Raw genomic sequence first — 23,670 nt, forward strand, 5'->3', positions numbered from 1 at the left:
GTCCCCTGCTGTACTTGCGCGGTTTTGTACCCCGCCGGAAATGAAATGCTGCGTCTTTTAATGGCTAAAACTAGGGGAAGAAAAATCGAAAAAAAAAATTGCAGTTATTATCAGGATAATGGGTACATTCAATCAAGCAAATAAAAAAAATCTGTCATATTCACTTTAAGTGCCCCTTCTAAACAAATATATTATTCGTCCCCAAACGGAAGTCAATTTCTCGCCTTACCCCCAGCCCCTCCCACTCCTACGTCGTCACTGTAAGTCAGTCGATTTGGTCAGCAGATTTGCATGCTTCGATGACTAAGCGTCATGTGAACGACAAGAATGTTACGGTAGCTCGAAGCGGTGAAATGTTGGGATACATGTAATACCTTTATTTGCAGTAATGGAAAATCATCTCTCTACCGAGGATGGAGAACCTGACTATTTTACTTTTGAAGTGTCTTGGGAGGTTGCTAACAAAGGTAATCGTCTTAACTTCTTTGCTTCTACTGCGCTTACCTCGGTGCGCTTACCCTCGGTGGGTTCCATCCCTCAAATAAGTGGGTACCTTGGCAGACGTGGTATTGGTCACAATGTCGGTTTATTAAATGGAAAAACGAAGTTGACACGTTAACTACGAAAATATTCAGGCAATATTTTTGCATTTATAGTTCAAAAATTTGCCCTTAGTTGTAGATCACTGTTTATTTGAGCTTTTGGGAGTACAGATCCTTCAAGTAGGGAAATTGTATGCCACATAAATTGTGGAGAAGTCTTTCTATATATGCGCGTGTTGTACTGTTGTCTGAAATCAATAGGCCTTAATTTGTGGTCTTGATGCTCTTTTTGCATGAAGAGTATAAAAGGGTATGTGACCATTTCCGCTTTCAACGTGGCTTTACGAAAGCTTTCGAGCGACAGATCCATTTTCTTTATTAAATCACCAAATTCTGAACATCTGAAATATGCTTCATAATACTTGACATAGATATAGAAGTATATTCACAAAACTTAAATGTAATAATCCAAGTATTTATTCAAAGACGTAGTTGTTGTTTATACAAGCCTGTTTTGTCGTAAGTGTAGTACAGTAATTCAGCAGGCCCCTCAGTAGACCGTTCTGGGCTGTAGAATGCTCAAAATTTCACTTTGTTGTTAAAAAAGATGAAATAGGGACTAGCGGCCTGACGAAGAGTTGCAGGTTTAGTTGTTACATGTACTTGCCTGGTTTTACACCAAAATCCACCATTTGGAGACTGAATCACTTTAAAGGGGCTCTTTCACATGTCATGACACCCAAAATGTAGAGTGGAACGTTGCAATAACCAATTATTTCTGCCGGATGATATAAAAGAAATCCAGTGAAGCAATGGCTTGGACTCCTTTATTGGAGAGATGAAGACATCTTTCCAGACCAATCAAATTGAACCCAAAGCGAATGTATATAGATTGAGTCGTACCTCACTAAACAGCCTTCATGATTATCTGAAACTTATAGAAACTTATATCTGATAGCCATCTTATTTTCAGAGGGAAATGTAAATAACCTCTTACAGTTTTGTAACTCTGGCCTGCTATAAATAACAGTAATTTATTATAGTAATAATAATAATAATAATAATAATAATAATAATAATAAGAATAAGAATAACAACAACAACAACAACAACAACAACAACAACAATAATAATGGCGTTGTGCAGGCCGGACGTGTTCTAGCGAGCTTGTTAGGACTTGGCCCGTTCAGAAAGTCACCCAAGTTTGGAGCATCGTATAGCATCTTAAGAAGTACCTTGAGTGCTTTGTTTGTTGTCTAACTTAAAAGTGGGACAGAGAGGTGTCTTCAAATGCCAGGAATTTTGAGAAGCTTTTTAAACTTTTGAACTTTCTAGTTTGTGTTTCTTATGTGGAAATGGGTAGACAGCGAGGGTTGAGAAGTCAAATGAGGATCAAATGGACTGAGGAGATGAATGAGGCTTTACTGCAATGTAAGAAGAAAGCGATACAGCTTACAAAGAGCGCCATGAAAACGGTAGAAACATCGGGTATATGCAGTTGATGAAGAATAATTTATGTGGGATGACTTGGGTTATCAGCACTTGGTGTTGAGTAGCCAAAACTTGCGAGATTGTGCTGCCACTCTGGAAAAGACTTTAGGAGATTCTGCAAGTGATATAGTTAGTCGGAACAGTGCACATACAGTTGTACTGAGAAGGATCCTGTCCATCAAATGAAAAACTCCCCTGGTACCTCAGGACCAAGGAATGGTCACGGTTCTAGGAGAGTGTAGATAGCAATTCATTGCACTGAAAGTGTTTATAATGATAATGATAATGATAATGATAATGATAATGATAATGATAATGATGATGATGATGATGCCAAGTGTCAAGCGTATCAAGTACTGGCTAGGGTCACTAACTGGGGACAAGCACTGTACAGAAATCAAGGAGAGGGAAAGACCAGAGTACCCATAGGAAAACCTTGGAGCTAAGTAGAGGAACCAACAAAATAATTCAACCCACATGTGATGCCAGGTCTGAGAGTTGAACCTGTGCCACATTGGTGGGTTGCCTGTTCCCTCATTAAGTACTGCACCATCCCTGCCCCCATGAAATGAAATCAAAGTTAAAAACTGAAGTATGGTACTTAGAAAAAAAAAAACCTTTGGAGCTGAGTTCAGAACTAACAGATTCAACCCATAAGTGATAAAAACCAGGAACTGAGGGCTCCAGCAAATTGTCTCACCATCATACCAACCTTGTACCTCTAAATCACCATCGAAAACCAATGCCCTTAAGCTACTGGGCTGTTCTTTATCGTTTTACTGAGAATGAATTTTGTTTGCGTTATTATTTCAGTTGGTGGGATCTACACTGTCATACGATCTAAAGCTCCAGCAGCAGTTGACGCTCTTGGAAACAAATATTGCCTTGTAGGATTATACAATGACTTGCAGTGCAAGACGGAGGTGGAAACGGTGGAACCAGAAGATCCAAGTATGAAGGGAGCAGTACAGGCTCTGAGAGACAGTGGAGTAGAGGTTCATACATAATGTTATACATTAATAATTACAGTCCCATGTTTGAATTCTAACATTAAAATAAAGGTAGTGATGGTGTGGTAGTGCAGAGGCTGGTTCCAGAACTTTTTTTTCAGGTCCATAGTAAAGACAATAAAGGCACAGTTTATTGCATGATACTTGGTGGTGATTTTAAGAAATGCATGTAACTAAAGTAATCACATAAGATGGGTAGTTTGAGCCTACATTGCTTGTTACAGCCAAGATAACATTATTGGCAACCTGTGTATTTCTTTAAGAGCTTGATGGGAGAGTATTTTTGAGAAATTGAAGACAATCCGAAGTTCACATTTCCTATTCTGAGGCAATGGCTTTACACAAAATAAGCAAAATTTTAGAGTGATAACAAGTTAAGGGAATTACTAGTCACCTCTAGTAGCTATCTGTGGTGCTTAATTAAGGAGGCTCAAAGCAGTTTTAACATTTTCAACAAACTGTACTACATGTAATTGGAAGGATTGAATCTACCAAACGTTTTCACGTAATGGTAATGTTATGATGCCATATGAAACACCAATAGATGCTTAACAAGATGCATTCATTAATGTAGCACTGACCAAATGGGTTACCATGGCAACAAAAGAGCCATCTAAAAACAGCTTATATTTTGTCTTCAAACGCATAAACGCATCTCAAAAATGAACTCGAGACGTATCTTTTAGGAGTCTTGCAGCTCTGTTATGCGATAACTCATGTGATGTTTCCCAATGGACGGCTTACACAGTTGATCAGTTATTGACAGAAGGAGATGCTTTTCAAGAACATCTGCCCCTGACCTGATTGATGGATCTGATAATCTCTAAACTTCTCAACAAAGCAGAGCAACAATTTAGGCAGACAATGAAGGTTGCGTTTTAGTTGTGTTATAAAAAACGTTTGTTGCGTTGTAATTTATGACAAAATAACATCATTGGTATGTCTTCTGTCTGTCATTATGTTGTCTTGTTCTGATACTTGCAGAAACAATAATATATTATTGTCTCTCATTTCTCGCAGCATTTCACTTTTGATAAAAACGGCTAGTTAAGCAATTATTAAGTGAAACTGTGTTGTAGAGTTAGTCTTTCTAATAACATGTTCCCTCCAAATTGTTGAAACCGGTTTGAGCCACCTTAGAAACAGCTCTGCTTGAGCTTCCCTTTAAAAACAGCTCTGCTCTAGTTCCCCTTTGTTCTCCTCCTTATCCTGGCTGATTCAATGCACCAAATGTACTGTAGACTTCAGAGTTTATAGGCCAATCTCCATGTACATATTTTATATTATTGTTTTGGCCCTCTTCCTTTCAACCCTTTGTGGTTGTTAATGGTCTCTTTATCTCTTTCAGACGCACTTTGGAAGGTGGTTGATTGATGGGTATCCCAAGGTACTGCCTTTGAAAACTGTACTCTTGTTGTGTCAATATGAAATCATGTGACATTATACCATCTTATAATGACTTTTTTCAGTGGCCAGTGGCCTATAATGAGTTGTGAGGTAACTCTGACCCCTATTTGATACAGACCTGAGGGCTCTTGATTATTGCGATAGTCATGTTACCCAGTGCTAAGTAGTCTGTAATTATATGTAAATATTAACTACTTAGTAACCAAGAGTGCCTTATGTGCAGACATGCACGAAGACGATTAAGTAAGTAACCAACCAAGAGTGAGGTTGTTACAGCAAAATCTCAAACTATGCTGAGGTTTGAGATTTTGCTGCAACAACCGAATGGTCAAGTGTATTAAGTTGTTTATTATATGGCTAAAAGAACGGTTCTAAAGAAGAAAAAGCTAATTTGCATAATCCATAATCGGCCTGTAGGCATTATGGCAGAATAATGCCCTTGCGCTTAGCTGCTCTTAGCAAATCACAGTGTGCATTGTGTCGGCCAGAAACACTAGCCATATAATAAAAAAGATACAGATAAAATGAATTAATGATCTTCTTACACACATGTACTAGACAATTAAGCCTTTCACTCCTCAACTGTCACCCAATGATGATATAAACATTATTTTTGGTGTTAGACAGAGTAGTACATATAGGTGTTACTTTCAGGAGAGAAAGGGTCAAGTCAGTCATTAAAAAAGCCCGAAAACTATGCGGCCTCCCATTTCTATCTCCAGTGGGGACGATGTGGTGGTGACGACCATGTTGTTGATGAGGATAGCAATGATGACTACATGTATAATTATGATCATAATGATCAACAAATGTGACCCTCCATATGACTTTGATGCTAAAGGTGAGAGCATGCTCACATCACGCGTACACAACACGGCTTGTGTGTCATGAAGACACAGATATGTGCATATTAAACAGCCAAGACAAAAGAAGACACACTTGCCTTGTTTTCGAAGACTTCAATCAGCAAATTCCATTTTCTTTCTTATCGTGCACGATGTCACGCTTAGTGTGCCAATGACCACACGCTTATTGTGCAGTTGAACATGTGTAGTATCAATAAAGCTAATGCCTATTTCAGTTTGACAACGCGACTTACAACAAGCACTTTGATGAATTAATACAATAATTATTATTACGACTCAGGCTATCCATGTAAAAAAAACTCGCGACCTGTGAGCACGGCTCGTGTATCCATGCAAAAAATCGCCAGTAGTGCGAACGATAGTTTTGAGCCGCTCTAATAACTCAAGCTTTAGTATATCCATACAAAAAACCAGCAGAAGTACGAATGATAATTTTGAACTATTCGAATAACTTGAGCTTTAGAATATCCATACAAGAAATCAGAAGTAGAATGGACAATAATTTTCAGCCGATTGAATAAGTCGACCTTTTCGAAGCCGGTGAAATTTCAAAACTTCAGAAATGCAACAGGGCTAACACGGGTTTTTTTCAGATTCTTTCTGCCTTTGCTGTCATAACATTTTTGATGATTGATATACTTTTTGAAAGAGACTCGAGTTTAACACAAGAGCTTTCCCAAAAACGTTGGAAAGTTAATAGTATTCAGTTCCAACACTGTCAGCACGACTCAACCAAGTCATGCATGACCATGTGTGACCTGTATCTTCTATGCGTGTTGAATATTTTTCGTAAAATTCCCGTAAGTTATTAAAAGAAGCGAAATACTGTAATCCTTAACCTCAAATCTTTCTTGTCTGAGATTTGTCGTTTGGCATTCTCCTGCCTACTTTATGGAAGGCGAGAGATTGTTTTATCCTCTAGACGTGCCCGAATCTTCTGTTTTGCCAACACATGAGCGACAAATAGTGGCAAGCAAATAGTGGCAAGGTATACCAAAATCTCAAGATCTCGGCACACCCGCCACGCTGAAATCTCTTAGATCATCTGGGATTTTTGTGATTTTTAAGAACTGCCATATCTCGAAGAATTTTCATGTACGTCTAATCAGGCGGCTTGGCTAATTTCAGATCTGGGTTTTTTCAACATGTACGTTCCAATACTTTGCAATGCGGCATTTGTGTTATAATTATCCTATTCACATCTGAAAGAGGAAATGAAGGACTTAAAATAAGAACTATCTTTCAGTTTACTGTTAGCAATGCATTTCTCATCTTTATCCCCTTACTATTCTCTTCACCAGAGCCTCGGATCAATCTAAGGCTCTGGGAAACTCTATGCTGGAGAATATGCGCCATAGGGTTCTTATGGCCAAATATTTGCTACTTGAACCTTACGGCGCCTGTTCACTCCTCGTGCTGACATGAATGCACCAATCAGAGAGGCTTTTGATTGTTCTTCATAAAATCAATAAGAAGACACTTTGCTTTAGGGTTCCCCAGAACTCTTCTCTCCTTCAGTCGAGAGAAGAGTTCTGGGGTCGAGATCGTCCCCGTACAAGTTCTCTTTTTTGCCGGTGCGAATGACATGCAAAGGCCGCCGCACACTAGCGGATTTTCGGAGGACGGCAGAAGTTTTTACTTGCTGCCAGTGCAGTGTGAGGTGAATTCCGACAAGTCTTCGGCAAGATCGGACAATAATTCTTAGGTTTGTAAACAATATATTTTTTAGTTCTTTTGTCATTAAGTGACATATTTCCCAGTACATCCTTTCCCCGAGGCTCTTCAATAAGCGAGGTAAATGAGCACACGCTTAGAGTGCTCTCTTGCTAGTGTGTTAATTGTGTCATTTCGCACTCTTGTTTTGTTTTCAAAGGTTAACACGCTTCTTTGTTCGACTGCTCACAAAAGAATTTGCTAATGAAGTGTGCTCCAGGACACACATTAAGAGTGCTAAAACCAATTTCTATTGTTTTTAAGTGTAGGCATGTTGTGACCGTGCTATCACCTTTAGCATCAAAGTCATGTGGAAGGTCACAAATCTCTGTGGCTCCATGGTAGAGCATCTGACGTAGTAATCAAAATGTCATCGATTTGACTACTTTCAGAAGCACTGATATCAGAGTTTTTTAAGTATCACCAAGTCGTCTTTGAAAAAGTCTCTTGTTGGGAGCTCTCAAATGTATTTAGGTGCCAGTATCCTCAAGTTACCACTGAGGAAATACATTCTCCTCATTGATAGTGATGATGTTGGTGACAGCACTGATGGTGTTGATGGTATTTATGGATAATTCGGATAATGTGTGAAGGATGACATACACATGATAATAATAATTATTATTATTGCTGATGTTGGTGGCAATGGAAAGGATTGGTTCATGTATAGTTTACCTTGTGCTTGCAAGTACACTATGTACATTGTATGATTTGTGAACATGCATGATCAAATTCATTTTGGAACTTTCATTTTTTTCTTGCTTATCTTTGTAGGTTGTTCTGTTCAACATTGGCTCAATATACCACAAATTAGGGAAATTTAAAAGTGAATTTTGGTCTCGCACACACATTGGACTCCCTGATCCTGATACTGAGTCAAATGATGCTGTTGTGTTGGGATTTTTAGTGGCGCAGTTTATTGGAGAGGTGAGGACAATAGGAAGATTTCTATCTAATCTGATAAATATAAAAAATCTGATAAATTATAAAATGTTTGTTGTAATAATCAAATAATGTGTAGTGCTGAGAAGTTGTTTGTCCATCATTTCCTTCTAACACAATGAAAGAAATGTCCATCTAGAAGTAATAAATTCATTCAGTGTTTACTCCCAAGTTTCTGTTAGTCCTGATAATTGCATTGACTGTTTTTTCCTCTGTTTGTAGTACCGTGCTAGATGTGACCCAGATTTAGCCATAGTTGCCCATTTTCATGAGTGGCAGGCAGGTGTTGGACTAGTCCTGCTACGCACAAGTAATGTTGCAGTTGGGACAGTTTTCACAACACATGCAACTCTGTTAGGGAGATATCTTTGTGCTGCTAATGTGGATTTTTATAACAATTTGGATAGGGTGAGTGGGTTATCATCATCTATATCAAGTTAAAAGCATCTAGGAATAAAATCCAGAAAAATCCAGCAAAACTGAACACCTGACCTAAAGAATTAGTGTATAAAGAATCCACTGGTACAACTCCCCTATGAATATCCTGCATCAAAAAGCTGCAGTTGTCAGATTTTGGTCAGGGAGACTTTTTGTTTCATTTTTGTTTGTTGTACCGTATTGAGTATTTTGCCAATCCCATATGCAATATGTCTTGAGAGGTCTTCACATAAAAACAATACAAGTTATTTACTGCTATCAATTGCTTTGAAGTGAACCGGATATCCATTGTTTTAATGCAAGTTACCCCCAAAATGAACTGTATTATGGAATTTGCAAAAATAGAGAAGGGCATGGAGTTCCCGGTGTTGTGGTCTGATCTATGGATATAGGGGTTCGGTGTCAATTGGGACAAAAGTTCTGTTCCTCTCCCCTGCCACTATAGCTTGGAGGACTCAAGCATGTACAAGAGTGTCCCTTGGAGCTGGGATTGGTTGGCTGGATTGCTGAGACTTGCAGACAGCCAGTAGGCTGCTTTCTGATGCACCACCCATGCAGTTTCTTTGCTTGCATGTACTGAACCATGAAGCCTTGAGAGATGACCAAAAAGTTTTAAAATTTGGATTTACATATATTTTTTCAAAAACAGACTGAGGAAATACTTTAATTAGTTGTTTTTTAGACCAAAATTCTTTGTTTATTTGACTAGTACAGGTAAAGTATGTTATCCTTTTTGGATCAACCAGGAAATGTTAAAGTGCTATATATTCATTTACCCTACTGGTCAGTGCAGTGGAATGCCATGGCATTTTGAAGAAAATGAAATTCTCTGTTCAGTGTTTGATGATGCATCTTTTTGTGTTTTTGTTTCATGAACACTTGCAATGATTTTTATGTGCAGTTTGAAGTTGACAAGGTTGGTGCTACACAAATGTTGAATAATAACAATAATTATTATTCCTCATATTACATTAAATTTTTAATTTAAGTCCCTGTGACGCTCATTTTTTTCCTAGATTTTTAACTTTTCGTTTGAGTATTTACAGTGTCTGGAGTGTAGTACAGCTGTACTTCATAGTCACTGTGTATAAAGTCTTTGCTTACGAGTCAGAAGGCCCATCGGGCCGGCAACTAGGAGTATTTCTACTCCCCCCTGGATGGGATGCTAGTCCATGGCAGGGTTACCCCCAGCATTTCGCTGGTACCCATTTATACACCTGGGTGGAGAGAGGCACCGTGAGAGTAAAGTGTCTTGCCCAAGAACACAACACAATGTCCCCAGCCAGGACCCGAACCTGGACCACTCGATCCGGAGTGGAGCACACTAACCATGAGGCACAGCGCCTCCCAGTCGCTGTGTATGATCAATGCATTTTTAAAGGCCTTTGATTTTTGGCTGAGCCAGTTGTGTCCTGGTAACTAATGATGTCAAAGAAGTCAAGAATGTAATTCCATTCTGAATCGTCAGAACATTTACAGCATCTGAAGGGTACAAAAAGCTCTTACTAGATTTTCAACAAGACTTCTATTCTCACACTTTTGCACATTTCTCTCTGAATAGACTTGATCAAGTTACTTAATTCTTTGATGTCACTAGTTAACAGGGCCCAACTGGCTTGGCCAAAATTTTTTGCAGCATGCAAATCAAACGCCCACTAAAACGCATGGATGCACTATGAGGGAAAATGTTTTGAAGTACAACACTCCCATTCACACCTCAAATTAGCCGTAGGACACCCCCTATTGACGAGGAAAATTGTCTGGCATTGGACACATAGAGGATATTACATGGCCGCGCGGAGATACAGAATTTCTCTTCAATTTTTTCAACACGTTGCAACAGAAAAATCAAAATGATGGCTGAATTCTGTGGTATTATAGTTGCATGTTGGGTGATTAAAGATCAATTTTTAGTCGCCCTAAAGTCACCATTGGTGACAAGGCGACTGCGAAGTTTTAGCCTTGGTTTTAATTATCTTGCAGGAAGCAGGTGATCGCAAGATTTATCATCGTTATTGTCTTGAACGGGCAGCCACTGCCAGTGCTCATGTCTTTACTACTGTTTCACACATCACGGCTGATGAGGCAGAGCACCTACTCAAGAGAAGGGCTGGTGAGTATCCTCATAAAGGGAGTTAAAGCAATGACTACAACGACAGCAACAGAGTAAGCAAGTTAGGTGAGAGAACAAAAGATTTACTACAGCAATAGATAAGCAATAAAAATTAATAATTCCTTTTACCAAAAGGAAAAGTATTGCCATTTCTCATGAACCTCTTGTTGAATAGTAAGTCTGTTTATTTCCTGTTTCCAGAAATTGTTCTACCCAATGGTCTAAATGTTGTGAAGTACACGTAAGTAAGAAATAGACTTCAATTGAAATCAATTATTTTTACTTCAATTTGAAGATTCAATTTCTTATTTTGAAGGGATTCCTTTGGCTGTTGAAGGTAATATTTCTTTTTTATGTTTAGGGCTCTCCATGAATTTCAGAATTTACATGCTCTCGCAAAGGAAAAGATTGGTAATTTTGTACGAGGACATTTTCATGGGTAAGCCTTTTCTAAGTACATATGGTACAGCTGTAAAACCAAGTTATAACGAGTCTACGAACTATAGCTTACAGAAAGCTGTTTAGATTGTGTAAAATCACTTAGACAAGGAATCTGGTGCAAAACATTAGGATCCAAAAATACACGAAGAATTGCTGTGTGACGTGCACTACTCTACAAGCTGAATGACTCTTTCAAGCCTAATAGGATGGCTGCCTAAAATTAAGCACTGCATTTAAAATGGCCCCAGGTGACTAATTTGATTGCGTGTCACAAGTGATTGCAAGGTACATGTAATTTGGAAGATGAATCGTAATTTATCAGAAGTCACTTTTTGGGGGGCAACTTCTTCCATCTACACTGTAAATGCTTTATTTGGTTACGTCTTGCCTAGCGTGGGTCTGTTATTCATATATGAAATCTTTTATACACATGTTATAAAGTATCAATAAATTATTGATTGTACAGTGTAAATTATGAACAAATAGTGAATTCATCACAGTTGTAACAATAATGAAGTAACAGTTTATCGTACATGATGCATGACCTCTTTTATTCATGGCAGGCATCTAGATTTTGATTTGGATAAGACACTGTTCTTTTTCACTGCTGGGAGGTAAGCATGAGATTACTTTATCGTTACACTGTAAAAGTGTTGAACAAGATCAGGTGAAAAGAATTTGTGGACCTCTTCCATTTTCCAATCTTGTACTACTTGAGTTCTTCATTGTATTTCTGACAACTAGAATGTGATGGACTACAAGGAACATCGCCAACAAATTTATGAAAGTGCTTGTGCCCTGTTGAGGAATGTGTTACCGTATTTGCCCTTGTATAATGTGCAGTTTTTTCCTTTAGAATAGCTATGAAAGTTGAGATGCATATTGTACATCGAATCCATTGTTTTAGACTTCTGTCCCTCATTAGCATTAATTAGACAAAGATTTAATGTTTTTGTTTTTCTATTAGCCGATATCAAAAATACCATAATGCTCTTTGTTTGTCCCTCCAATATTTTGCATAAGCATTGTTTTTATTTTCTCTTGGGACTTATACTGGTCCCAAGAGAAACTGGAAAGAATGCTTATGCAAAATTTTGGAGGGACAAACAAAGATTATTATGGTATTTTTGATATCGGCTAATTGTTGGCTTACATTTGAAAAGTAAGAGACTCAACCAATTGAGAGTACTTGTACAATGTCAGAAGGTGTCGTGGTGTTGGTGGTGATGTTGATGATTATCAAATATCAGTGACAACACAGACTTTGATGATGACGGTAGTGAAAATGCACTTGCCTTTAGGCCAGCGGAAATTGGTCACAATGCTCTTATAATAATCGTGTTTCAATGCATTTTTACGAAACGTGATATTTCATATGCCTGCCAGAGGCACTTTCAGATAAACTCTATAACTATTTTAACAACTCAAAAAGCATATGGCAATGCAAATGTTGTATTGATTTACCTGCATTTGTGAACTTCTGTGGCAGGTATGAGTACTTCAACAAGGGAGCTGACGTGTTTATAGAATCTCTAGCAAGGTTAAACCATCTTTTAAAGGTAAGTTATGAGAATATGTGTAAAGATATAATTTTTGATGTGAAAATATTCTAGGATACAATTAAATACTTTGCGACTGTAATGTCTGAGTGTTTTAAGGGGTGCGGGTTTGGCTTAAAGGGGGGTGTCGAGTTTGTTGGTTCCTTGCTGACTCTACTTCAGAGAGATTTCCTCTTCAATGATTTGCTTTTCCCATCTCCAAAAAACATATTGCAGGTACGTGTAGTTTGATTTGTATAATATGGAGTGATGGGGGAGCTCAGTTTAATGGTCAGGAGGCTGGGTTTGCCTTCTGTTAAATCGCGTGCATCTAGTTCCCACCTGCCAGCTAGGACTTCTGCTAGCCTGTCGACTACAATCCTGGAAAAAGTAAGAAATTATCATCATGGCCCAAAACTGTGTCGAAACTTGAGAAGGTTAGTTGCAAAAATTCCTGAACAACATTGTGTTGATTGGGGCAGGTTTCTCAAGTTATATTCCAACGTTTTGAAGAAAGATGGATTGTAGCTTGATAGCCAAGTGCTCTTCAACCCTAAATATTAATAAAGCTCATGTAACGCACTGCGCAATAATTGTTCGTGCAACTTGTCTCGTAACGCCATGGTAAGACAAGTTGCACGAAACATTGCCCAAAGTAAAATACCTTGCTACGGCCAAGTTGCATAAACCGTTGCGGAAAGTTACGCAACATTGAAACGAATTTTTCAATCATTATTTTAACGTCTGTCGTGCAACCTGTGTCGCGACGGTTTGCGGCACCAGCTAATGAAAATGTTCCTTTAAGCTCATGTTATCATCGAAAACGAGACAAAATGCAAGAAACCGTTGCCTGGTGTAACACCCATCAAGCAACTTGTTTCGCAATTTGAGAACTTAGGTCGCAACAAAATTGCGAGACAAGTTGCAAGAAGAATTGCCGAGTGTAACAGCACCTTTAGTCAATTTTATTATTTCTTTTCTGATGACAGGAAAATAACTCCGATGTCACTGTAGTTGCTTTTTTAATCTTTCCGGCAAAGACAAACAATTTCAATGTAGAATCGTTGAAAGGGCAGGCCGTAACAAAACAATTGAGGTAAGGGGAAAATAAAAAGAGGTAACACTTGCTTTGAAGAAATGTTTTTTTAACAAATGCATTTTGCATCATCAAATGCATTTTTTTAACAAATGCAGTCCTGTTGAAATGTTTTCAATTTGTTTTGTTGTCTAGGTGGCTTTTCTAAGCCAGGCTTAACTACAGAATTCAGGGCCACGTGTACTGCCGAGCCAAACGAGCCACCAGTATAACAGACCCCAATATTTTTATGACTAGTTCTTTCATCCACTGCAGAGCCGAACGAGCCATTACTTCCACTGGTCACGGATGTGGCCCTGTATTCTGTCAGATGATACGATTACTTGCATAAGTACAAAATTTTCATTGAAATCGATCCTCGTTTGCACCCTTAAACGTTGTTTAAAGCCACTCCAGGCAATGCAAAAAAAATTGTTTACTTTTGTGCGCTACTAAAAACGTGTGCAATTCTCGCCGTAGAGCTAAGACTAAGCGTATTTGCCGTAGGTTAGCGGTGTAATCTGATCCATGCTCCACATAATTAAAGTCTCTTTTAATTTTTAGAGAAACGGTGAACGAAATTCAAGACAAAATTGGAAAGCGAATCTACGAGAGTTGTTTAGGGTACGTTTCTGCTTTTTATTCAGAGTTTTATTTTTTGGAAAAGGAGGAGATGTCGAGGATTTTGATTTGGCTGGACCACCTTCGTTTGCCATACCTTGGTTTCGCAATAGCTGATTCATCTTTTGTAGCTCTTGCGCGAGGTTTAAGCCACCGCGCACCGTTTGCTGTAGACCCACGCTAAAAGATGTCCAGTCGACATCTCAACCGTATTTCCTTTTCTTTCTTTTCGTTCATTTGACGATCCAGGTTATCAGAAAAACCCGAATTCACGGGCGTCTAGTTCCGTTCGCAGTGAATGAGGGCCGTTAAAGCATTTGTAGGTTGCATAACGGTGCCTTTAATCTCCGTTTCTCTCAATGAAACCCAGCTCCTCGTCTCGAATGGCAGGTCTGCCATTCTCTTCTGCGTATATTTCTCAGGATTTACCGCACTTTTTCTTCCTACAAAACAGGGGGAAGCTTCCAGACGGTAATAAACTCTTAGAAGGCGATGACATCATCAAGCTGAAGAGATGCATCCTGGGTGCCAAGGTTAGTTTCTTCAACCCATTTGCCGACCAGATGACTCAGAAAATTTGGAGGGGGAAAAAAATCTTCGAAAGGTGCGCGTTTAAAAGCGTTTTGTCTTTTTGCTTGAAAGTAAGGATAGTGGGGTGAAATTGCAAAAATTATAAATTTAAAGGCTTATAAAGTGTCTTCCACATAGTTAAGCCTTCTCGAATAAAAAGTGGGTAACTTTATACTTAAGATGATGCTTCTTTGTAACTGCTCAAGGTGCTCACTTTACGTCGATTATCATTTGGGGGGAACAACAAAATCGTTAATTAAGGGTTTGTTCATTTGATGTTGTTAGCGTCCAAGCCTTCCAGCCATCGTAACTCACAACATGATGGATGACTCCGTTGATCCAATTCTCTGCAACCTCAGAAGAACACAGCTTTTCAACAAACCCGAGGACAGAGTCAAGGTACTGTTCATAAAACCGCACTCTATTTTTAGTCTTAAATATATGCCTTGTGTCTCCGTATCTTACGTCCGATCTTCATGTAACCCTTCTTGGGGACTCGTCAAATTTTTTTTGTTAGCATCCACCATTATCGAAGTGTTTGTCAGTGTTATTGCGCCTATCGACAAACATGCAACTTTGTTCCCAGGACTTTCCCCACCTCCTGCTTCCAGTTAAATCAGCGGACTGGGTGAAAGCGTTGGACTGAAATCTGCCAATCAGTGATTGGCATATCATGATTTCAATCTACCGTGTCAATGACTCATACAGCCTGTCTGAATCAGAATATGCACGGGAAAGTAATATGACCACAACAGCGAATAAGTCCCTGAGTGTGTAAACTGTGGTTTGGGCCGAAAAGACTCGCCCTCTTTCGCCCGACAGTCTTATTTATTATAAGAATCTTTCCGGCCCACCGACATCTTTTGCCGTTTTTCTTTTACAGGTTATTTTCCATCCTGAGTTTCTTTCCACCATCAGCCCTCTACTTCCAATGGACTACAGCGAGTTTGTACGCGGCTGTCATTTAGGAGTGTTTCCGTCCTATTATGAGCCTTGGGGATACACACCTGGTACCAACGTTCAGTACTTCGTTCTGTTGCTTTTATTGTACCTCCCACTCGAAATCTTAAGTTGATAATCTTGGTCTTTACGTCGCGTCAATTATAATAGGGAATTTACAATCTCGTACCCGGAGTCCTCGGGCTTTTTGGTCAGCGGGTGAGACCCCGGAAAGGCTCTGGGATAATGGACTTGAATTTTATTTTTGATTGGCCGCTTGCGTAACAGTGGCAGTCCGACAGGAAGTCGGTAAGTAATTTGGAAACCCCAGAATTTGGAGGGAAACTAGTTTCAGTGCTGTTTGTTTTTTCTACCTCAGAAATATATAAATCACAAAAATAATAACGACGGGGTTTGAATTAAGTCTTATACCGCGCGCACGGGAATTTTCCCACGCTGCTAAAAAGTGATTACTGCTGCTGTTGCAAAAGCACCGTGGGAAAACATTACATCAGTCTCTTTGAGGAGAAATCCGTGGAATAAGGTCTTGTCGAAGCCATTCAGAATTACGGAAACATCAATTTGTGTAGTAGAAGAGGACGTTGGTGTCGTTTCCACAAAAATTTGTCGATTTGTGATCCTTGCACGATGGTATTCTGAACGACGGAATGCACGCTGAAACACTAAAAATACACTTACCGAAAGCGTCAGAAGTTTCATCTTCACTCGCTCTTACAGCAAGCCAACGATCATTTCTCCAGTTTCTTTTATGGTGTGTAAGGCTAAAATTTTTGTTTCTCGAACTCTTTCAACCCGCCCTTTCTACTGCTTACTGTTTTCTCTTTTCTGTTTCCATTTAAACCCAAGCATGCGCAATAAGACCGGAACCCACGTTTTCTGGGAAAATGGAGTCGATTATCCCAGAGTCTTTTCCGGGCGCTCATCCGCTGACCAAAAATCCCGAGGACTCTGGGTACGAGATTGGGGAATTTAAGAAAGGACGACGGCTACGGTAACGACAACACGCCAAAAAGCAGTAATATTATTGGTTAAAAGAGGAAAAAATGATCGTGCTGCACGTGCGGCACGCATTTTTGAACATTTCTCTCTCGTACTCGTCAAAACTACTACGTGACTAAAATGACCAAATTTAAGGTTTTATCAACGGTAAATTGGCCACCGTACAGAGATTGGCTTTTAGAATCTCTGTACGGTGGCCAATTTACATTATCAACTCCGTTGATAAAACCAATTTTTTGTATACAACTTCCCCACCGACGCAGCACCACAGTCTCTTTAGAAACTACCCCCTTCATTCATTTGAAATGACCAAATTTAAAGTTTTGACGACAACGTGGACAAAGTACAGTAAATCTTTCAGTCTCACTCTCAGACTTCAAATCCGTCCGTGCCAATCCATTTATAGGATACTCCGCCCGTAATGTATAATATAAACAAGATGAAATCATGAAATACTTAGAGTAGCTTAAACTTATATTTTGAAGTGACGTTTTCGTCTCAGTAGCCGTCGTGATTTCTGAAACTCCCTAATTACTTCAAGCCACAGACCGGTTGGTTTAGTATTTAGCGGACTACCTTGCGCGGGAGATCGTGTGTTGATCCCAAGCTGGACCAACACTCAGGGCCTTTAAATTGCCGAGGAGAAAGTGCTTCCCTTGTAATGACATTTCCCGACCATTGTTCTATCTTCATAAACTCTGCATGTGGAACGTTTAAGATCCCACACACACACTAATCCAAAAGAACGGGACTTGAACATGCATTTTGTAAAGCGCAGTCAAGTCGTTGACGACGGTTGAATCAAACCCACTCACGACACAGTCAACTCAGCAAAGACGAAAGAAAAGAGACCTCTGTTAGTGGGGAATTCGTCTTAACGCTGTCCTTTAATCTTAACACAATGCGTCCTAATGCGACTTTTTTTTGCTTTGTTGTCATTCTGTTTGCTCAGCGGAGTGTACTGTGATGGGTATCCCCTCCGTGAGCACCAACTTGTCAGGCTTTGGTCGTTTCATGGCAGAGCACGTGACAGATCCAACTTCCTATGGTATTTATCTCGTGGACAGACGCTTCAAACCAGCCGAGGAATCCATCAATGAACTTACTCAGGTAACCGAGCCTTCTCAGATATCAAATTCTCCCTCCTCGCCTAACCTCGCCCCTACAAGACTGTTTGGGAGAATTTGTCCAGAATGTGTTGTGTACATTAAATGGCCATTACAGTGTTTATTTAGACGAAGGGCTATTTCTAATGTGGGACCTTCAGCTCTAATGTCGGAATGGAGAGGTTCATATCTGCCGCCATTTGGCACACTATTCCCTTGAATTAAAAAGAACCTACGGATACAAGGTCGCTCGGTGGTATATATTTAAGTTTAGAAAATGGTTTGAACCTAGGAGTCATATCAAAACTGACTTGATGAAGTAATATCTTCCGTGTATATTGACTCTGAGGTTCGGTCAGGTTGTCGAAACTTCAGTCAGTAGAGAGAATTAGCATCACGTTTCACGTAAAATGGAGTGAACCTTGTGACTTAAGCTTCGCGTGACCCACGGTAACTCGGAATGAGCTGTTACTCTAAAATATTTCGTTGAGAAAAAAGTTCATCGTCCTCTAGACGACGCGTCCTCTTCTATTGTCTATTTTATAAGGTTAAAAATTTACATGAAAAATTTCCCCATTCTAATTGTTCAAAAGGTAACAAAACAAGTATTAGCATTGATAATTGATCAAATAAACTCACAGATAGACAATAAATTGCAAACCTTGGATGGAGCAAAATTTGGATACGTGATTCGTGATATGCGTGCGTTGTTTCGGCACCATTAAGCTATCTCGAACTTTTTTAATGTATATAAATTTCAAGTAATCACGTAATTTGTTTCATGCAATTTCGAATAAATGAGCCCTCGTAAGTTTTTCAAAAGCTACAAACTGCACTCGCATGTAATCAGTTCTTGATCTTTAAAAGAAATTTTGTTGCGCTCATTTATTCCAATTTAGCATTCAAAATCATGGCATTACCTGTAAAGTGATGGTAACAATGAGCATAACTTAAACCAGCTTGTTTTGATTTGTTTTAGTACATGTTCAGCTTCTGTAGACTTACAAGACGACAACGAATTCTTCAGAGGAACAGAACGGAGCGACTCAGCGAGCTGTTAGACTGGAAGAGTCTTCACCGGGTCAGTCAGTCCGTACTCCATTTCATACAAATTTACGCTGTTCTTTTGTTTCAGTTTTTGCTCAGTTTGGCAATCCGAGTACAGTTAACTTGGCATTTCGGACAAGAGTCCACTAAGTTGACTTGAACATGGTGCTCTCTGAAAGGAGATAGGACGCAGCTCTTTACAAGATCTAATTTCATTGGATCCCTTAAGGACGCAGCTCTATTGGTTTTAGAGTTAGGGTCTATTGTTTCTTTTGTATCGTTCTTTGTGTCCTTTGTTTTCTGAACCAATCCCGACAGCCGTAGTAATAACTGCGTACTGACCCTCTGAAAGCGCTGATTATCATTTCTGAACCTGAAATAGCCTACTTTTGAGACGATTAATCTTTGGCTTGCTTTGAACTTGACGAAATTACCGGACTGCAGGTCCGATTTGAAGTGATTCAGTGAAAGTCATCACCGGCTGTCGGGTTGATCATTTAAGGGGGAGGAGTGTTGTTTAAGCATTGCACTGATTCGAAACATACTCTACAAGGTGAAGTCTTTCAGAGTTATAGGATTTATAGGTTTTCTATTATTTAAGGTTATTTGCATGGTCCAGTGACAATGCACAAGATCTCCCGAACGAGGTACCTTAAATGCTCAGGCCTTCGTAGCGTCACAGTTTCTAAGCTACAAAGATCAGCCTGTGGGTCAAACACAACCTTCATCATGCAAAAAAAGCACGCGATCAGAGGTGCTCGTGTAACCCGCTTTGTAGAATCTACGAGGACTTTCCTCCTATGTTATGATCAAACATCATGCAGAGTTTCAGGGAGGGGGGAGGTTTACCCAAATATCAATGCATGTCTGTCACCTCATGAATATAATTATCTTTTTTGTATAGAGCGTTTTCATATAATGAAACAGCGGCCATTTTGGTGTCCCAAAACGAAGAACTGTTTGTGTACCAGACTAGTCATCTGATACTTGAACTTAATCTTGATGTAAATTCTTCTTTGATCGGCCAAGCTCGCACAGCTCAGTGGCAGAGTATCACGATCGAATTAGAAATACGAAGGTCATAGCTCTGACTCCTCTGCCCTTTTCGACAATGCCCGAGCTGTAATCAGTGGGTACTTCGCTCAAATTCTGTTTCAAGAAAACAAATTGCTGGCTGTCGGTCACCTGATTTGACAGGGTAAAATCTTAATATTCCAACGTGAGGAAGAATCTTTTACTTTTCTGGGTACCTTCGACCGTTGTCACAACTTCACACAGCACAATGATCGCCACTAGGCATATTTCCAATGGTATTTGAATTACTGAGATTAATAGGCCAAAAGCCTGTTATTTCCTTCAGATTCATACCTAATTTTGTAATATTTTGAGACTACTTCACAATAAACCTTACGCAAGCAAGGAAGTTTATCATCAAATTTTATCTCGTATTTCACGGTTATTCAAACAAGAACTTACACTTGCCACGTTTCAACATAGTCCAAATCAATTACTGATAAAACTGTGTCGAAAAGAGCGTTGATCTATATCCAAAATAGTTTTGTAGACGTCGAAACAAGTTTCCCCCATATATTTTCTTCAAGCGAGTTGCAATGTTTGCCCCTTGCGATCCCAGAACCCTTAGCGTATAAATCAGGATCCGATTACCGGCAACTCATTCATTGCATCATGTCTGTCTGGAACACTGACCAATAGGGAAGACCTTAGACAGCAGTGACCAGAACCAAGGTTGCTGAGCAGCGGTTTTCGTTAAAACAATGGTTTGCTGGGGGTGCTCAGTCTCGCGGGCTCAGAAAACCTGGTTGTGGTCATTGTTATTTAAGGGTTTCCGACCAATAGTCCTTAATCACGCGGCGGCCATGTTGAGTTGAGTCCCGAGGGATTGAAAACTTGTCTTTGCGCACCGAAACTCGTTTCCAAACATTTCAACTCGAGGCTCGGGGTACGAAATTTATTGTTTATGGCTAAGATGGCCGCGGCGCGAATAAGGCCCATTCAGGAGCCCATCAGTAGGAGCTTGCCTCCCCAATACAAGCCCTATGAGTCAACCTTTGCCCGTATATTTCTATTTTTAGAACGCCACGAGTTGTTCGGCACTGCACGCGCTGTTTAAAATAGCCAATCAGAATAAATGCATTGTCTAACGAAGAGAAAAATAGCAGAAACAATGTACGCAAATTGTGCGAATTGATGTAAATTAATGTAAATGTCAGTCTCCTGCTGAAGGGTTGGTTCTAAAAATAGAAAGATACGGGCAACGGTTGACTCAAGGATTTAGTACACATGGAGGCTCCTACTCATGGGCTCCTGGGCCCATTGTATCAAAGACCGGTGGGTGATGTGGTAATGCTGCCATGCTATTGACAGCAAAGGTGTCTTTTTTCAGTATTATTCGCGTGCTCGGCTGCTGGCCCTGCATTATCTCCAACCAGACAAACATGAGAAGCCCAGTCTTGTCGATGAAGAGGTGAGCTCTACTAATGTTGCTTTAGCCAGATTATATTTAGACTGCAAAACAGCCGTAATTTTTCGTTAGACGAATGCGTCTTTTCAAGCGAAAGGTCTGGAGCGAGGGTGAAAACGAAGAGTGAGACTGGAGAGAGACACCCACACGGGCGTGTGAGGCTCGCGCGCGATAATTCGAAAACCGACTGTTTCTGCAGTCGAGATATGAATTTCCCATGGGTACTCGCATCATCGCATGCTATGCTTTGCATTCGCACCTTTTGCTTATTAAGCCACTCCTCGATTCACACCATTCACTGGCTGGTCGGCTCCCTCTTATCGTCTCTATTGTTTTACATGGGAAATGTTTTCTATTCGGCTGAGCGCAGCGATAGAGAATAGAGTATATTGCTCAGTATCGTAATATATTTACAAGTAATATCGATTCGTATAGTAAGTTACGCTGTGCTAAGAATTCAAACTCGTTCGATCCGATATGGATCGCTAAACCACCGTTCTTTCAAATGCGAATATATCGAAGACGACTTTGGCCCGAAAATGTAGAAAATAATTTTCTTCCTCCTTCGGAAAACCTCTTCATTCTTTTGTACTTGCCTTTGAAGCATGTACTGAAGCTCCAGATCCTACGTATTTTCAATGCTAACGTAAGTGGCCTGCACTTTCAATTTTTTCGCGAATTGAACTTATTCATGAAAGGGAAAAAAGAATTGATTGTTGTCAGTCACAGTTTAAGGGCACGTAACCTAAGATAACTCTCTTTGCTTACAGCAAATTTACTGTAAATTGCACTTCTCTTTTTTCTGAGCAGTTATTTTCTTAAGTACAGCACAGATTATGTTAAATTTGCTGCAAAACTGGGGTTTGTTTGCCCCTCGACCAAATTAGTAAGAGGAATGGTTGTATTGCTTCGTTGACAGTACAAAAGTTTTGCATTCCTGTTTAAAGAATCTGCATTTTAAAGTAGTCATAGCAGGAACAGCTCTTTGGTCGTGAAACACTAGACTGCTATTTTTCTGATTTGACGGTGAAGTAAACGTGGACTTTTAAGGAAACATGGCAAGATGTGTTTGAGAGGGGGAATAAAGATTCATGTTAGGAAATAAGAAAAAATTAAAGGTAGTTGCTTTTTTTTCCCTTTTAGTATTCAAGTTTTGCGTACCCTCGGCCGGGCTCCGAGCCTCCGTCCCCAGCACCATCCGAGTGCGGATCGAGTGACGACGAGGATGAGGAAGACACACACCATCGACTTTATAGTAATTAATCCCGTGATATGGATGAGTGTTTCAATAATAACAAGAATAATAGTGGAAAACAAGTTGTAAAAGGTCACAAATATGCGATTGATACGCATTTCGATTTCAAAACAGACCGTTGGTAACACAAAATATTAGGGATCTTAAACAAGGAAGACGGCGACGGCTCCGAGAACGCCACAAAACTGACAGTATAGGCCGGGTTTAATGAACAAAAAGGCTATGCACGCTCCGCGCGTTCGTTTCAACGTCTTGTAAATTTCTTTGCCGTTCTCGTCCTGACATCGACGTGATATAAGCAAATTTGACTTGAGGTTATGCGGTGAACTCTCTCCAAACATCCTTGCCGTTGATACTAATTTTATTCCTGGAATGTAGAACTACACTGTCAATGCCGAACGACTTGAAAGCATCGCGACATTGCAATAGAAAGATTGTTTTTAGACAACTGCGTTCCCGTGGCCGTCGTCGCAAACTTTTCGTGCTGCGTGGTAGCAAGGGAATGGGAACGAAGACGTCGTGAAGGCGGCTATCATGTGTCAAGGCCAAAAAAGCACGTTGACTAAATTGTAGGGTATCCTTCCTATTTACATTTATGTTTAGGCTTTTAGTTCGCAATTTTTGCAAGGAATTGTCAGTTTGGATGTTAGGAACGAGTGACACCCCATCTGTCCTGTCGAGAACCCCAAATGATCAATTTAGCTGAAATGAAGTCACGTAGTTGTTAGTTATTGCTCTCTGATGATAAATCAATAAATTCCATGATGCAATGGGGAACAGAAAATAGCTTTATCAGCTTGTGTCCAAAACCAATAAACTTTTTTCAACGTGCCTTGCTGTTTGTCTTAATCATAATGCCAGGTCTCTCTGTTTTCGTATCGTTTCTTTTTGTTCTCGTTTTTTCCGGTTCAAAATAGTGTGCCGCCCAATTTCTGTACGCAACAAAAGAAGACGATCAAGAACCATGAAATAGTTCTTGATTTGTTTGCACTTGAGGAAAAAAAAAGACCCAAGTTTATCTTTCCAAGGAAATGTGCTACCGTTGGTGGTGTAC

The 23,670-nt window shown here is 39.8% G+C and overlaps 1 protein-coding gene across 1 annotated transcript; it reads left to right on the forward strand.

Moving 5' to 3' along the window:
* Positions 1 to 322: 322 nt before the first annotated feature.
* LOC137970493 (glycogen [starch] synthase-like) lies at positions 323 to 23,447 on the forward strand. The gene is made up of 20 exons (XM_068817014.1): positions 323 to 467; positions 2,847 to 3,028; positions 4,392 to 4,430; positions 7,804 to 7,956; positions 8,194 to 8,379; positions 9,311 to 9,325; positions 10,393 to 10,522; positions 10,724 to 10,763; positions 10,884 to 10,961; positions 11,527 to 11,577; positions 12,453 to 12,522; positions 13,491 to 13,597; positions 14,141 to 14,200; positions 14,652 to 14,730; positions 15,053 to 15,166; positions 15,651 to 15,777; positions 17,679 to 17,836; positions 18,812 to 18,913; positions 21,284 to 21,364; positions 22,505 to 23,447. Exons 1-20 carry the CDS (start codon positions 389 to 391, stop codon positions 22,622 to 22,624), a joined length of 1,971 nt encoding a protein of 656 aa, XP_068673115.1. The 5' UTR covers positions 323 to 388; the 3' UTR covers positions 22,625 to 23,447.
* Positions 23,448 to 23,670: the final 223 nt, after the last annotated feature.

This window comes from Montipora foliosa, chromosome 9 (assembly GCF_036669935.1).
Source record: "Montipora foliosa isolate CH-2021 chromosome 9, ASM3666993v2, whole genome shotgun sequence".
Classification (NCBI taxonomy): Eukaryota; Metazoa; Cnidaria; class Anthozoa; order Scleractinia; family Acroporidae; genus Montipora; species Montipora foliosa.